The sequence below is a fragment of the Condylura cristata genome, unplaced genomic scaffold (genome assembly GCF_000260355.1).
Source record: "Condylura cristata isolate star-nosed mole 26May11 unplaced genomic scaffold, ConCri1.0 scaffold00017, whole genome shotgun sequence".
Classification (NCBI taxonomy): Eukaryota; Metazoa; Chordata; class Mammalia; order Eulipotyphla; family Talpidae; genus Condylura; species Condylura cristata.
This window is the reverse complement of record NW_004567118.1, coordinates 5,813,646-5,831,985: the sequence shown is the minus strand read 5'-3', so window position 1 is coordinate 5,831,985 and position 18,340 is coordinate 5,813,646. Positions and strand designations below refer to the sequence as shown.

The following is an 18,340-nucleotide window of genomic DNA, read 5'->3' as shown; positions in this document are numbered from 1 at the left end:
ATATATATATATATATATAAAATGCAACATCATTCAATCTTTCAAAAATAAGTTAATTGTGACACATGCCATAATATTTTGAACTTTGAGGATATCACAGTAAAACCATCATAAAACGGCAAATACTATGTGTATGATTCCATTGCCATGTGATACTAGTATAGTCCAATTCATACAGACAGAAAGTAGAAATGGTTGTTATCAGGGTTTGAATGGGTATGGAGTTTTGCAAGATAACTTTGGTTTTGAGGGATTAAAAAAAAAAGTTCTGGAGATGAATAGTAGTGACAATGTAAATGTGTACCTCTGAACTGCACACTACAAAACAATTACGATGGTAAATTTTATGTTACGTGTACTTTACCACTTTTTTTCTGTCTGCAGGGAAAAAAAAGGCAGCAAACTCATTTTTCTCTAGAATAAACTAAAATCAACTAGAACCTCCTACAGTCTGATCAGAAAAATTAAGAAAAATCTAAATAAACAAAGAAATATGTATTCTTCATGAAAAAAGAAATTTTAATCATTCTTCCCAATGGAGTCAATACAATTCCTATAACAACATGGATGGGTATTTTTGGTAAAAATTCACAAGTTGATTCTGAAATTTACATAAAAACTACATAAACTGGAAGAATCAAAATCATTTTGAAAGATAATTAAGACAGAGGATTAACACTATGTGTTAAGGCTTCAGTGGAATAGACCAGAATACAGAAATTCAATGGAGAAAGAATAAACTTTACAACAAAAATGATACTAGAAAAAGTGGGTAGTCACATACCAAAAAGCAGAAACAAAACCAAGAAAACCACATAGAACCACTAATCCTATCTCATACCACATACAAAATTTAACACCAAGATCAAAGAACTAAGAGTAAAGTTAAAACTTTTCTTTTTAAACAGCTTTATTAAGGTATGACTGACATACAATAAACCGTACATATTTAAAGTGTGCAGTTTGATGAGTTTTGATGTATGTGTACACCTGTGAAGCCATCACCACAATCAAAAATGAACATATCCATCACCCCAAAAGTTATTTATAACATAGTTAAAACCTTTTAAAAACTTCTTGACAAATGGGCCCTCCCTGCTGACCCAGCAGGTTTGAGCGATGCACTGCGAATCTAAGCTAAGTCAAGCCATGGCCACTTCAGTGAGTCTGATTCCTGCCCCAGATGTGTGACCCACATGGTACAGCAGACCTTGCCTGTCTTGCCCACTACTCCCCTTAGCAGTGCACTTTGTAGATCTGCCTGTTCTGCTCACCACTCTGTTTCTAGTGAGTCCTCTCACCACCCTTGTACTTCTGGCCTGTACCCCATTTCTGTATGCATAAATAAATAAAATCTTAAAAAAAAATTCCTAAAGAAAAAGAAACTTGGGACCCTCCCTGGTGGCGCAGTGGGTTAAAGCACAGCACTGCAAGCTAGCTGCAACGTTCCAATGCTTCAGTGAGAATTTGATCCCCACCCCAAGGCAACCCACATGGTGCAGCAGACCTCTCCTGCCTCACCCCCTGCTCCCCTCAGCAGTGTACTTCCTCAATCTGCCTGCTCTGTTCCCTACTCTTGTCTCTGGTGAAGCCTCTCACCCCCCCACCTCTGGCCTGAACCCCAGTTCTGTATGAATAAATCTTTAAAAAGAAACTTGTTGAAGAAAATACTGAAGAAATATTAATGTCCTTGAATTCTGCAACATTTTAAATAGATCACAAAATAATACAAAATATAAACCATTGAAGAAAAATTTAATAAGCTGGAATTCGTTGAAATTAAAAACTTGTGCTCTTCAAAAAAATACTAACATGCAAGTTTCCTGACTGGGAGAAAGTAGTTGCAAAACTTATTTCCAATAAAGAGTGGTATCTGGAATATGTAAAGAACTCTTAAATTTAACCAGATAAACAATCTAATTTTTCAAATGGCAAGAGATCTGAATAGATACTTCACCAAGGAAGACATACAGATGACAAAACAATTGCTTCAACTCCTCCATGCACCTTACCATCTTATCATTCATTTACTCAGTACATCATGTCTGCCTTTGAGTAAGTCATATTAAAAAGCAGAAAACAAAATCTAAAGATACTGAACAGGCATCAAAACGAGAGTCAGATATGGCAGGAATGTTGACATTACCAGACCAGAATTTTTTTGAAAATTATTATTAATATGGCTTAAATGGAAAAAGTAGGAAACATGTAAGAACTGAGGTTAGCAGAGAGATGGAAATTTTAAGAATTAAAAACAATACTAGAGATGAAAATCATTATTAATAGAAATGCAGAATACCTTTAATGAGCTTAATACTAGACTGCTCATAGTAGTCCTCTAAGCTTGAGGACATGACAAATGAAATTTGCAAAACTGAAAAGCAAAGAGAAAAAAAGACTGGGGGAAAAAAAAAGAACTATGGGAAAACCTCAAAAGGCCTAACACACGTGTATGGTTAATACCAAATGGAAAAGAAAGAACAGATGCAATAGTGACTGAAAAGTACCCCAAATTAATATCAGACACAAAATACCTAGACATATCCTATGCAAACTTTAGAAAATCAAAGGTATAAAAAATATCCCAAAAGAAGACAAAGGGGGGGGGAGCCCTTATCTATATAGTGGAGCAAATATAAGAGTTAACTTTGACTTCTCAGAAAACAGGCTAGCAAGAAGAAAGTAAAATACTTAAAATGTTGAGAGACAAAACCACTAACCTAGAATTGTAAACCCTCTACCTTTTCACCCTGTGAAATTATCCTTCAAAAGTGAAGAAGAATCTTCCTTTCCAATTTACTATGACCCTTACTTGTTTAAAAAAAAAAAAGTTTATAAAAAGGCAAAGGAGAAATACTTTCTCACAGAAAAGAAAACTGAGGAAAACTGTTGCTCATAGACATGTTTCACTAGAAACACTTGAACAGTATCAGTGTTTCTTTAGAAAAAGAAAACAATATGGGTCAGAAACTCAGAGAATGAATAAATGAAGGCAAAATAAAAACACTTATTTTTCTTATTCTTTTTTTTTTTATTCATACAGAACTGGGGTACAGGCCAGAGATGCAGGGAGTGGTGAGAGGATTCACCAGAGACAGAGTGGGCAGCAGAACTGGCAGACTGACGAAGCACACTGTTGAGGGGAGCAACGGGAGAGACAGGAGAGGTCTGCTGTGCCATGTGGGTCACCTCTCTGCCCAGGCTCGAATTCATGCGGAAGCAGCTGTGGCCAGGTTCATAGTGCTGTGCTGTTGCGCCATCAGGGAGGACCCCTATTTTTCTTATTCTTAATTGATCTAAAAGATAATCATTTATTCAAAATAAGAATTATAACAATGTTTGATTATGTAGGCTTTCCAGTCTGTGGTGTATAGAAGGATATATATATTTGTCTATGTACGCTGTACATATTATACATATGTATATATTTTGTTTAGATAGATGTACAGATATATATTTGATTATGTTGACTTCTCTGTGTATGTGTATACCCACTTTTTTTTTTAAGATTTATTTATTTATGCATACAGAACTGGGGTATAGGTGAGAGGTGCATGGGTGGTGAGAGGATTCACCAGAGACAGAGTGGGGAACAAAACAGGAAGATCGATGAAGTACACTGTTGAGGGGCGCAGTGGGAAAGACAGGAGAGGTCTGCTGTGCCATGTGGATCACCTCCAGGGCTGGGACTGAACTCACACTGAAGCGGCTGCTGCTACCTTGCAGTGCTGTGCTTTAACCCGCTGCACCACCAGGGAGGGCCCTATATCCACTTTTATGTGAAATAAATGACAATGATAGTAAGACAGAAGGGGAGAAGAGGAATTATTTTATTATTATAAGATATTCTCAATACCTGTTAAGAAGTATAATATTACTTGAGATTAGACTTGAATCACTGCAAATCTGTATTTAGATAATCTAGAGTAAAAACTCTAGAGAAACCACTAAAAGTTTTTAAAGGATAATTAATATGCTAGTGAGAGAAAAAGGAATCACATAAAAAGCTCCATTAAAGTGACAAAAAGTGAACAAAATTAAAAAAAGAAGGAACCAAGAACAGGGACAACTAACAGAAAAATAAAAAAAAGTAATACATACAGTAGGTACTAATCTATATCAACAGTTGTGATAAGCATCAATGGGCTAAAATAGAGATACTCAGAATAGATCATAAAACAAAACCCAACTATAAGCTGTCTATCAGAAACTCACTTTTATTACACTCTAAAAGTGAAGGGAATGGAGAAAGATAGTATGCTAACATTAATCAAGTGAAAGAGCATGAATGGCTTTATAATTTCACAGTACAGGTATCAAAGCAAGGAAGTAATAAGGGACAAAAAGGGCATTATATAGTAATAAATACACTCCCAAGACAACATAACAATTCTTAACAAGTATGAACCAAACAAGGTATCAAGATGCCTGGGGTAAAAACTGACAGAAGGGTAAAAGGAAACGGATGAATCCCCTTTTATGGTTAGGGATTTACAACCCCTGGATCAGAAGAGGACAGCTCCAGCAGCAGAAAATCCCTAAGAACATAGTTGAGGCCTCCCTGGGGGGGTTAAGGGATTAAGTCTCAGTTCTATCATGCTATCACTGCTTCTGCCTGAGTTCCATCCCCAATCAGGGCGCTGACCCACATGGTGTAGCAGACCTCTCCTGTTTCTCCCGCTGCTTCCCTCCCTTTCAGTAGACCTGACTGTTCTGCTTCCCACTCTGTTTCTGGTAAATCCTCTGACCCCTGCACCTATGGCCTGTACCCCAGTTCTTCTATGCATAAATAAATAAATCTTTAAAAAAGGAACACAGTTGAACTCATCAGCACCATAAGTCAACTAGGTATAATGTATAATAGCTATCAACAGCTATGCAATATGCTATCACTGAACAACAAATGATTGCATATTTGAGTCAATCTCACATGGAACAATTGCCAAGACATAACACATTCAGGATAACAAACACATCTTAATTAATTTAAAAGAATAGAAGTTCTTTTAATGTCTACTCTCAGATCACAATGGAATTAAACTAGAATCAATAACAGAAAAATAGCTAGAAAAATCCCCCAAATACCTAATACACTTCTAAATAACACAAAGCTGAAAGAAAAACAATCAACAGAAATTTCAAAATACTGGAAATAAAATAAAAATACAACTTATGAAATTTGTGGGAGACAGTGAAAGCAGTGTTTGGAGGGAAATGTGTAACACTGAAAGCATATACAAGATCTAAAATTAGTGATCTAAACTTCTAAAGAAACAGAAAAGAAGAATAAATTAAATTCAAAGCAAGCAGTCGAAAGAAAATAAAAATTAGAGCAGAAATTAATGAAACTGAAGAGAAAATTGATAGATACACTAACAAAAACCAAAAGTTAGTTCTTTAACCAGGTCAGTAAATTGACAACCCCTGAATTCAACCTAATCAAGAAAAAAAAAAGAATATACAAATAATACCAAATACACAATATTACCAAAATTTAAAGCAGGACATCACCCCAAGTCATAAGGGGAAATATTTAATTACTATATGTAGTGACATTAAGTTTAAGTCAATTGTTTATAAGAAAATTCATTTGTCAGATTACATAACACAGTTCAAACCCAATTGTTCAGAAGCCAACGGTATATAAGACCTCTGCATTTTCTACTCAATTTTTCTGTAAACTTAATATTGCTACAAAAATTTAACTTAAAAAAAAAAATCACAGAAAACAGGATGCCCCAAAAGTTACCCAAGAACTGGGAAAATATTTGCTTCCTCAATGTAGCTTGTTACCTTATGAATTAATTTACCCATTCTTCAGAAGAGTAACAGCAGATGATAAATTTTATGTTCAAAATTTCCAAAATCAATATACTCAAGAATAGTAAATAAACCAAAGACAAAAACAAAACAAAACAAAACAAAAATCCACCACTTAATCACTCTAAAAACTATCTAAAAGGAGGTTTTATGCTAGATTTCGTATCTTTTAAAAATATATACCATTTGGAGCATATACAGCAAACTAAAACAATTTTCTTAATATATTAATAATATACATTATTAATGTATACATTATTTACATGTTTCAATCCAAAAGAACCTCTAAGAATCTTAAATAATTTTTCCTACTTTTGCTAAACCTATGCAAATCTTATCTCCATCTCCAAGTGACAGAGAATATGCATACTACACTATAAAACCCAGGAATCCCTCTTCAGAGGCTGCAGTCAAGAAAACTCAAAACCTCCCATGAAAATGTTGAACCGAAAATGTTTGGTTTTAATTTAAAGATACTTACACTAGATTTTCACTCTATGGGTCACACTCTGTCCCCAGCATTCTTATTTTCCTATATCCAGCTCAATTTATTCATGGTTGTTATTTGCTTAACCCCAACAGTAACTTTGGTTTGAGGTCCCTAACATACAGTGTTATTTGTGAAACTAAAGTTATAATCATAATCCTTTCATTTAAAATTCCTTATGAGGGCCCTCCCTGGTGGCGCAGCGGGTTAAAGCACAGCACTGAGAATCTGAAGCCACTTCCGCATGAGTTCGATTCCCGCCTGCCCCGGAGGAGACCACATGCGAGCCAGACCTCTCCTGGCCTGCCCGCTGCTCCCCTCAGCAGTGTACTTCGTAGATCTGCCTGTTCTGCTCCCCACTCTGTCTCTGGTGAAGCCTCTCGCCGCCCCTGAGCCTCTGGCCTGTACCCCAGTTATGTATGCACAAATAAATAAATCTTTAAAAAAAAAAAAGTTAAAATTCCTTATGAAATGCTATACTGTATGTCAATACAGTTGTATTATAAATGGATATGTTTCATTCTCTTTAAATCTTCCTGATTTGAGGGATAATAATTAGTACTTTAAGAATGATGATGGTTTACTAATATTATTACTGATACTATACATTAACAATGACTGAAAATATAGTACTAATAGTTGGATAAAGGCTTATGTTCAAGTAAAAGGAAACTTTTTTTAAAGTTAAAATTTTAATCTGAAATTGTTAATATCTAGCAATATTTCTAAACTATTTGTCCACCCATTAAACACACACGTGCACATATGCACATATGAAAAGTACAAATCAACTTCAAGAATAAATGTATTAAATTTTACATGCTTAATACAGATAAACCAAAGTGATGCTGGCAGAACTGTAACTATGTATTAGAACTTTATAAGAAAGATCATGTCACCAAAGGAAAAATATTTTCTTGCACAGCTAATTCTGCAAACACAAGTAGCAGAGTACACTAAGGGAAAAGTTTGTACAAAACTTTCAAATGATCATTCTCTATGTGGTTATGCCCACACCATCTATTAATGATAAATTAAAAGACTCTTTACCTGTCAGGACCTTAGTTCAGGCACTCAAAATTTTCGTATTTCTCTTGCAGAAGCTGATGACAATACTAATCCCTGCACTGTGTAGGGAGGTGCATTCCTTGCACTGGCTTAAGTGCTAGTGATTTCACCAACCCTTGAAGTGCAGAACAGTAAAAAAACAGTTTTCAGCCGTTTTTCTTACTGAGTTCTCATCTTTTAAATATTACAAAGAAAGATCTCAAATAGGCTTTAAAATAAATTATTTCTGTTTAAAAGACAGTGCCTTAATTTAAAGTGACACATGCCAAAAGGTATTTTTGGATCACTGCACATATCACAAGGTGACTGTTTTTGTCCATTAAAAATTTACACAAAGAAACAACAATTTCATGCCTTCAAAGAATTTTCTGATTGAACTTATAGGAATCAAATATGCAAGTCAGTCTTCTTCCAGAGGCAATCATAAGTATTAATAAATACTGGATGAGATTAGCTGAGTTGAAAAGAACATCTCTCCTATTGACTCATTCAGTTTCCTGCCACCAGCACAGACCTCTGGAAAGAGCTAGCAATCAAATTCACAACTGCTAGTTTCTACTAAAGAAACAACACGTTACACTCTCCCATTAAGTAAAAACCAAGAAGTACGGTCCTCCCTGGTGGCTCGCAGCGGGTTAAAGCACAGCACTGAGAATCTAAAGCCGCTTCCGCATGAGTTCGGTTCCGCCTGCCCGGAGGTGACCACATGGCGCGGCAGACCCCTCCTGACCAGCCCGCTGCTTCCCTCAGCAGTGTACTTCGTCGATCTGCCTATTCTGTTCCCCACTCTGGTGAAGCCTCTAGCCGCCCCTGAGCCTCTGGCTTGCACCCCAGTTCTGTATGCACAAATAAATAAATCTTGAAAAAAAAAAAAAACAAGAAGTACTATGTCCAAGGGCAAAATTAAAATTAAGCTAGGTACACACTTGGAAAGCCAAATCTATCCCTGCTCCTGATCAAAACCTCCTTCTTTTACGCTCCAAAATCAAATGGATTTTCACATGACTCCAGGTTTTCCTACTGCTGCAGGAGAAAAACTTAAGAAGTGTACCTTAGCTAGTTCTTAAAAAAAAAAACCCTTGGGCCCTCCCTGGTGGCCCAGCGGGTTAAAGCACTGCACTGAGAAACTAAAGCCACTTCCGCATGAGTTCGATCCCCGCGCCTGCCCTGGAGGTGACCACATGGCGTGGCAGACCTCTCCTGACCTGCCCGCTGCTCCCCTCAGCAGTGTACTTCGTTGATCTGCCTGTTCTGCTTCCCGCTCTGTCTCTGGTGAATCCTCTCACCCTCCGCATCTCTGGCCTGTACCCCAGTTCAGTATGAATAAATAAATAAATCTTAAAAAAAAAAAAAAAAAACCCTTGTGTACAAAAAAGGTAATGTTTTATTTGAAGCAATCCTCTTCATTCACTCTTAAATTTTCATTTCTCTCCTAGCCCTCTTTGTAAAAAACACTGCTCCTCTTGAGATACAGATCATTGTGAGCTTAACACCATTTACTTATGCATATTCAAAACATTAAAGTCATCTGAATGGTTCTCAGACTTTAACAAATGAAGATAAAAAACAAACCTGAACTAAAACTATGTCAGCTGGAAGGTAGAGATATATTTCGTATCATTTAAAAAAGCTGCATTGGCCCTCCCTGGTGGCGCAGCGGGTTAAAGCACAGCACTGAGAATCTGAAGCCACTTCCGCATGAGTTCGATTCCCGCCTGCCGCCTGCCCCGGAGGAGACCACATGGCGAGCCAGACCTCTCCTGACCCGCCCGCTGCTTCCCTCAGCAGTGTACTTCGTTGATCTGCCTGTTCTGCTCCCCACTCTGTCTCTGGTGAAGCCTCTCACCGCCCCTGAGCCTCTGGCCTGTACCCCAGTTCTGTATGAATAAATAAATAAATCTTTAAAAAAAAAAAAAAAAAAAAAAAAAAAAAAGCTGCATTAAATTTTTAAGGTTCTCTGCAACAAAGAAAGCTTGCCTCAATATGCTTGGCTAAGGTGCTCCCATTTTTCTTTACAGTTATATAATTAACTGTAAATAATAATCTTGATTAATATCTCATTTACCAGACTTTTTTTTTTTTTTAATTGGCCACTATTCAAAGTCCATTTAAAGGATGTGCTTCTCAAACCTAAAATCACAGCAGTTTGGTCTTATTTACAATCAAGTAAACATGGGCCCATAGTTTTTATTAAAACCCAGCAACAATATGCTCAACTATTACTTCCTTTTTTTTTTTTTAAATCTATGGACAAGATAATTTTTATTTTAATTCATGAAATAAATATTGCCAGGTCTTAAAGTGTTACTTTTCTGCTTTCTGTTCCCCCCCCCCCCATAAAGGTGTGGGGAAATGCAATACAAAATGAAGACTAAAAATTCAAATTTCTAACATCAGATGAGAAGACTTTCTATGAGGAAGTAGTAAAAACTAACCAAAAAGGCATTTTTCAAAAGAAATATCAAGGTAAAGTCAGAAGTAAAAAGCAAGTCAGCTTCAATATTAATATACTTGTGAATTTATGTGAAACTTGTAACTTTTTAAAATGCAGTTTATGGTTCAGTAAGATTTGAGGCCAAGAGTAATTATTCAATTTAATCTTTATTATAATTACAAGGTCTAAAATAATTTTCATTTTAAAGATGCTAAATGAGTTCCTACAAGTTCTATACCATTTCTTTTTCATATATTTTCCCCCTGTAACTGACTCCATTCTCTAGCTTGTAACCTTCATAAAACTCAAAGCAAGTATTTTTCTCCCAGTTATGAGCAAGACTTATCTAAGTTTTAATCTATAGCTCAAGAAGGAAAAAAACCTTTGAGAGCCACATATGAACTTAGTCCTCTTGATGAACAGTTCATGTTAAAAATACTTAATTTTTAAAAATATCCCTTCAACTTTATATGCATGCTATTATATTCATTTTACATTTATTAAAATATTACCTGCCTAGTGTCACAAAATAAGTTAATATTTGAAGCAGAATTAAAATTGTGACATTTCCTTTATTTCACAGTACTGCATTATACTATTCAAATACTTCCCATAAACATCTAAGGTTTTTCCTATTTTTAAAGTAACAAACACTGATAGCTTTACTTAAAAATGTACATATTACATACATAACAAAAGCACACACAAAGACACATCATGTAAGACCAGATAGTAAATGAATATTGTTCATACCTTCATCTCCCTCTGGCGCATATGAAGCTGTAATAATGTCAATATCAGCACAATTCATCACAATCTGATTGGTTGCCTGCCTCACCTAAAAGAAAAATAAAAATCACGGTTTCAGAAATAGTTGAGATTAATAACATGTACATCTTCATCTCAGTCTAAATGTATGCTACTTTTTTTTTATTTTATTTTATTTTTAAAGATTATTTATACAGACTGACTGGGGTACAGGCCAGAGGTGCAGGTGTGGTGAGAGGATTCACCAGAGACAAAATAGTGGGCAGAATAGGCAGATCTACAAAATACACTGCTGAGGTGAGTAGTGGGTGAAGACAGGAGAGGTCTGCTGCACCAAGGGTCACCTCCCTGGCTGGGGATTGAACTAGTGCTGCAGTGGCTGCAGACAACTTCATAGTGCTGCACTTTAACCTGCTGGGCCACTAAGGAGGGCCCACAGTTTTTATTAAAACCCAGACATCACTAAAGCCTAGACTGAGCACTTATGCACCGATAGAAATAAATAAATCCAATGCAATTCACATCTTCCAAATTACATTAAAAAAAGGAAGAAATACTTCACAGAATTTAAACCTCTGACCAGTGAGCTAATAAATAAAAACAATATTTTCTACTTAAAGATTAATTTAAAAAAACCTTTAATTATGAAACATTTCTTATATGTTGCAATTATGTATTTTAACCTCAAACCTATCATGAGACTTTCTCTGCAGACAGAGAAAGAAAGCTGATATCATAAACTATGCCAAAACTTCATGAAACACTTTAAAACTTCTTCTTTTTCCAAAGAAACATTTTGGATATAACAGTAACTGATGACTCACCACCAAGATTAAATAAACTTTTAAGGTTTTTCTGACCATTTCAGATTCAAAAACTAAAATGCAGATATAATGAAAGTCTCTTGCTCTTACAATTCCCTAGAGATAATCACTGTCCCAAGGTTAGTGTCTACCTTTCCCATGTACATTAAGTAGTTTTGCTACAGATATAAAGGACAACAATGTTTTTGATTTTACACAAATGGTATCTGTATGAGCTTTGCAACCTGCTTTTTTCATTTAACTTTTTTTGAGATGGGTAAATGATGACAGATGTAGATCTTATTATTCATTAGTTTTAATTCCTGCATAATAGTACATATTTTATAAATAAACTACTATTATGTGTCCACTTCCTTCAAGAAGAGTTAGTTCTTTCCACTTTTTTCAGCTATTTCAACATGTTATTTAAAACAGTACTATGATAAACACCTTGGTCCATGTTTTCCTTACCAAGAAATGACAAATTATCCTACAGAGTATTTTCAATTAACACAGATGAGCAAATGAAGAAATGCTACTTTCTGCATCCTCCTCTTAAAAATTTTCCACTACCTGTATTAAATAACATTCTATGAATTACAAGTTCCATGATTACCAGTAACAATGCCTACTAAGCATCTTTTCTTTTTACTATTAAGTTTTTCCTCTGCGAATTATTCTTTCATAGCCCTTGCACACTTTTCAATTTAGTTGCAACTTTGTTTTTATATACTTGTTGCAATGAACAAATTTTCAAAGTCATTTGACACTTGAATGGTCTAAATCTAAAATATCAAAAAAAATTCAGATGCCTCAAATAACAAATGCCTACAGAGGTCAGCCAAGCAAGTGAGTAAGTAGGCCAGGTGGGGCTATGCATAAGCTCATAAAGGAAGGTAGTTATTTCTTGGAGCTAGCCAACTGCTGCTATACTGAAAGGCATGTTGACAGTTCTTCAAGTTAAAAAAAAGAAAGGCTATAAATGCAGGCTGCATTTCAGTCACCTAATTTTTAATTGATAGCAACTAATTAAAAATTTTCAAAAACACTAAACAAATCCATGAGTCAATAGTACCCTGTTATCAATGAATGCACCACTGGAATAGATAAGGGCGGAGTGGGAATGTGATATCTGTATGAAAAAGCTATACCTAAGAATAATTATTTTATTAATGAATACATAAATGATTTAAACTAAAATTACCTGATCTATGTGATCCTATACCTACCTCTGAACCATATAAAGTGCTATAAGCCAATGGTGTCTCAATTTAAAAAATATAAAAAAGACCCCAAAACTTTCTAAGTTTAACATTAAGTTAAACTATGGCCCATTAAAAAAAAACTCATAAATCTTCCTGTTTCTAAACAAAAATATCACTTAATGAACAGCTATTCATCAAGAGACTTAAAAAAAAATCACAAACAGGGAAATGAGGCACTTACTGGGGTGTGCTCCAAAAGGGAAAATGAATAAAACCTTCCAGAGTTTGAAGTTCATGCCAAGAAAATAATAACAGTGGCTTAGTTACGGATGTTAATCCTTATCTAGGCAACCATATTTTCTCATCTATCAACATCTACAGTGAATTTAATGGTAGCCAAGCAGTTAATCTATCAATGTCAAGGTACCTGTATAACACTACATATGCCAAATAGCATTTACAGCTCACTACTCTTGTAATATCCTAAAGGAAAGTGTTTTTGTACTTAGGAAAGGCACAGTGTACAACATCCAGTTACAAATACATTCCAATTCCTCCTGTGCTTAGAGAAAACCCACCTGCAACTAAACTATTTGTTGAATAAGTAACTAATACATTTTTCAGAGTATTGCCATTTCTGGAAGGGTAGAAGAGAAAATTCAAAGGAACAAAAATACTTATTTTAATACTAGAATGCTATTTAAATTTTACAAATCCAACAGTATATTCTGTCTTAAAGTAAACAGTATATTCTGTCTTAATGGGATAAGCCATAGAAAGTACTTATTTTAGCACTTAGTAGCTGATACATAGTAATCAATAGATGTTATTACTAAAACACACAGAGACTAAGATTAAACTGTGCTCTAATCATAAAAGTTTTACTCTAAATATCATTAACAGCATTCCCTTGTTTACAAAGTGCCTGATCAGAATGACATAAAGCTTAACAACTATTAGCTGTTTTTACAGCAACTTGGATATCAACATATATATACTACACCTAAGGAAGGTAATTCAATGTAACCTTGTGAGCCTCAGTGTACTTGACTACTATCCTTTAACAGTGCTTTTTGATGTTTTTCTAACAGCCTGACCTGGTGATTCACTATGCAATTTCTCACACAGTATCACCATCATGTTAATGAGTATTGTGTACAAATGTTCCACTATCAAAATAAAGGTAATAATTCAAAGGAATTTCAACATTAAGATCTTTAATTTTCAAGTTTAAAACAGAAGTCAAATGTTAAAAGTTGGAGTTATAAATTGCATTGACAACAAATTCATTTTCACCTTTTCCATTTGATGCTAGAAAAGAATGGAATGTTAGTGTATCCTTTCTTTGTTTCAAACCCAGGGTTAAGACTTACTGGAGTCCCATACACACTGCAATTCAACTGAACAAAAGTGGTAAGTAACAGTTCAACTGAACAGGCAGGCGGCCTGATCACTAGTAACAATTTTACAATGGAAGTTTCCTACCAGCTGGTGAGGTAGCAATTTGACAATTTTTTTTTTCCTGAATGAATACTTACTACAATCATTCAGGAGTATATCTTTAATGTACTACAATAGACTCAAGAGGTTTTTTTTTTCCTTCTGAGGGCCAAAGTCCTGAGATTTAGTAAAGAAAATGTTCAGTATGACAAATACAAATACCAATCTGTGATGCCTAAGTTACTTTGCCTAACAAGTCATTTTTCTATCTGTTGCCTTTAGAGGAAAGGGCTTTAAGTTCCAAAACTAATAAGGAGCAAATAGCAAATACAAACTGAGCCAAGATTTCTAACAAAACAGTGAAAAGAACAAGCTGCAGAAAGTAAACAAAAAAGCACCACTAATATAAGAAGTTTAAATATATAAAACATTGTCATTTACTATTTGTGCTTACTTACACACACTATAAAACTGTAAACTATAACACAAGAATAATATCTACCAAAGAGAATAATATCTACCTACTAGGAAACTTCTGGGGATCAAGGTGGAAAGAGATGGAAATGGACTCTAGTGGTAAGTTCTATTTTACTTCCCAAAAAACATCAGGCAGTCTGAAGTAAAAGGGGTCAAACTATTAACATCTGCCAAATATTGGGTTACTTTTCTATATTGATAAAATATTTCCTAATTAAAAATGAGACTTAAAACAATTACAAGTGGTCAAATAAACTAGAAACTACATATTTACATGGTGTCCAAAATGGAATCTCCAAGATCTGGAGAACAAAACAGCTACCAGAAGACTCAGTCCTTTGTCACTGACTCACATACAGATTAGAATAAGATTTACTTTACAATAACAACAAGCTCACTTATGTAGCAAAGTTCAGAGAAGTCTCTTAGATAATTTACTACTCAATACTACATTTACCCAGGTTGTATTGGACAATATCAATTATCCAGAACCAGGAAGTTTTATTTTTTTTAAAGAGGTCTGTATAAAAAGCCAGAATAGAAGATACAAAGTCCATACAATAAAGCTCAGATCCTTCACTCGAAAGAGAATCCACCGAAACCTCATCAGACATGTCTTTTTAAGCTCAAACAAGTTTGTTTCTCTGGTAACTTAGACTTCTTCAGATGAAGCCTGGTAAAACAGAAGAGGAAAGAAATTGCACAACAGGCAGTAACAAGACATATGGGCAGCAAGAAGTAATAACCTAAAAGTAAGGAAAACAAAATAACTTTAAAGAACAAGTATGAAACTAATGAAGTATAATACACAGTTTTGTATAATAATTTAGGGTTGTAAGTATCAATGACAACTGTTCGGAATATCCAGTATTTAAAGAAACAAAACAAACCCAGGGTATAAGGAACTAAGAGTTTAAAAGTAAAATGCACTGTACAAATATTTCAACTTTAATCAGTACATATTGTTTCGAGTCTAAGTGCATCGAAAGGTAAAAGTCATTTATCCAGAAAATTTACCATAGAACTCACTGCTAGATATAGTAAGCTTAACATAAAATTTGCTTAGGTGTTTTCTCATAAATCCATTTTAAGAAACAGAATAGGAAATTTAAACAAATTAAATTCTTTAAGATCAATCTTCAAATTTAATTTTATAAGATCATTTAATGATTTAGCACAATGTTAGACAAATGATTAAAAATTAATTTCTAAGTAATGGAAAGACTTCCAAAATGACAACATGGAAAATAGCAAAATCAGGGCAGCAAATTCCACACACCAGGTTTGACAATAATGTCCACTTAATTGCCAAGTTTTTAGCCTGCCAAACTGCTATAGCTGTAGCTCATCACCAACATGAATATCTTAGTAAGTCTGAGATTGTCCAGTATATCCTAACTTCTGACCTTGAAGGATGAAGTTAATTGTTCTAGCACAAGTAAAATATTTCCAGAAGATAAAGACTGTATAAGCCACTATCTACATAACTAGGAATTATCACCATTCTCATAAACTTTTAATCTATTTTTTAATTATTAAAGAAAACAAGATTCAGTATTTGAAATAACAAAAATCAGTTGCTCTCAAATACTGTAATATAAAGGGAGAAAGGGAATGTCTCATTTCTCTAGACCTGTGATACCATTTTCAATACCTACTGAATTAGGCCACTCACTTATATAAAAGACAATTGTTTTTTAAAATCACTGCACATTGACTAATTTCTTCACCTTCCCCAGTAATCCACACCCCAAGCCAGGTTAAAAATCCACTAAGTTTCTAATATGTAACCTGTACAAATACTCTGGGCTTATCATAAAATTTTGCAACCAAAGCAACTTGCATACTTTGTGTAATATGATCCCAATTCTTAGGAATCTGACCCAATACCAGTTACAAATCTAGATTTCTAGAGACAGGATTTTGTGCACATACTTAAGATTTCCACAGTATGATACCACCTAATGCTACAGCTCTACCCCATGGATTTCAAAAATATTAACCTATGCTTTTTATGACTAATGTTAACGTTTTACTAAGGTTATTCCTGTCTTATACTTTCAAAGGCAGCAATTCACACAGTTAAAAAGTCCAATCACCCTTTAATAAAACCTGTTAGAACTCACTATCATGCAAACTTCCCTTTATGTTGCCTCCCAGCCTGAAAAAACTTCTGAAAAGAAATACTTTGAAAAGTTCACATTACTAATATTATCGCTGTATCAAATTAACATGTCTCTGCTAATATCTATCAATAGCATGTATGCCCTTGCCAATGGCCCAAGCCAGTCTCCCACATATTTCTCATCTCCTTAGAAAAGCAAGAGAAGGGGAAAGAGACATGTCTCTGCTTGCTGTTCTAGCCTCACTTAAGTATAACTGTCACTCATTAGTAAAATAATTATTTAAAGATTTTTATTGACTATTTTTTTTCCTAAGAAATTTTCCAAAATATGCATGACTCTCAAAACCATGAGCCCATTATGACAACTAAGGGGGTAAGGAAATAAAAGGTTTTTTTTTTTTAATTTGGTCTTTTCATATAATGCAAACTCATTCATTGCTAGGTCCTTCCTGCAGGTTTGCCAAGTCACAAGACACATTACTGTTTATAATCCCTCCCATCTGCCCCCTGCCAATATATATCAAACACTCTAGTCACTTGGCTTAAACAAACAGTCTTCCAAATAACCCTCTCAAATCCTAATTTAAACCCAAGATGCATTCATTCTGATTCACATTCTTAATGGGAAATTTTTAAATCACTTGACTTTAACAGGGGTAAGTTTTCCCTTTCAATACAGTTAGACCCTACAGTCCTCATGCTTCACAGTCCCCCAAATCTGACAGTACACTTTTTCATTCTACACTTTTAGACATATTTTCAAGGAGTGCTTTCAAAGACAACTGCCAACTTTCAACTCATTCAGATCTTAACCTACATTTCCTTCATTACGCTGCAACACATACCCTGTTCTTTAAAGTTGGGGCCTACTGACTTTCCTCACGACTGCAGTGGCAAAAGAAATGAACCAAAATATATTTACCCATCATTCCTTTTAAGGTAACTACTAAACAGTTTCAATTTTTCTGTGTATACTTTATATAACGTATGGTAAATGTTTATCGTTTGGGACCTTTGAAAGGCATGAAGACTAAAATGCAAAATCAAACAATACTTCAAATAATGCTGCAAGGAGTGGGGTGGGGAGGTGCATGATTCACCAAAAACTGCAATAAAGAGTAATGGAATATTTTCACCAGCGGTATGCTAAAACTAATAGCTTCTTTCAGAGGCGAGTACTGCTAAGCAACCATTGCTGTAGCAATAAATCCACCTGCTTCAAAGGCTGAAAAGCTGCAAAGGAGGAAAACCAGATGATGGGGGTCCTCCTTCAGCTTCTCTAGAGGTTAGGAGAGAACAAAGTCACTGCTGCACTGTCACTTGAGGGGAAGGCGGAGGGGGCGGATCATCTCGCAAACCCAGCCTCTAGGTTGGAGCAGGCGGGGAGAACTCAGCAAGGCTGCCTGGGATTAACATTCTCCTTCTCACCTCTCCCCCCTTCTAGAATCTCCCCTCCGCGCTAAGGCACGGTGGCCGGAGTCCCAGATGACCGCCCCTTCCACTGTGTCCTCGGAGAGGCGTACGGGGAATCAGAGAAAATAACTGAGTCAGGAGGCTGAGGCAGAGCGTGGACTCCGGTGACCCCTCCGGCCTCCCCCATACCCTCCAGCCTCTCCCAGAACACTACCCCGCCCCGAGGGGCCTGGGTCGGGCTCCGCGCCGCACAGGTGTGCTGGCCCCCGAGCGGCGCACTGGCCGGCCGGGCCCTCGGGC

At 35.5% G+C, this 18,340-nt stretch overlaps 1 protein-coding gene across 1 annotated transcript in view; it reads right to left on the bottom strand.

Annotated features, from left to right (window-relative positions):
* The window catches only part of NPEPPS (aminopeptidase puromycin sensitive), a 76,969-nt gene that overhangs the window by 58,051 nt on the left and 578 nt on the right, over window positions 1-18,340 (bottom strand). Inside the window, exon 2 of the mRNA XM_004684274.1 lies at window positions 10,563-10,647. Coding sequence (XP_004684331.1) covers window positions 10,563-10,647 — 85 coding nt within the window. The remainder of the gene's footprint in view (window positions 1-10,562; window positions 10,648-18,340) is intronic.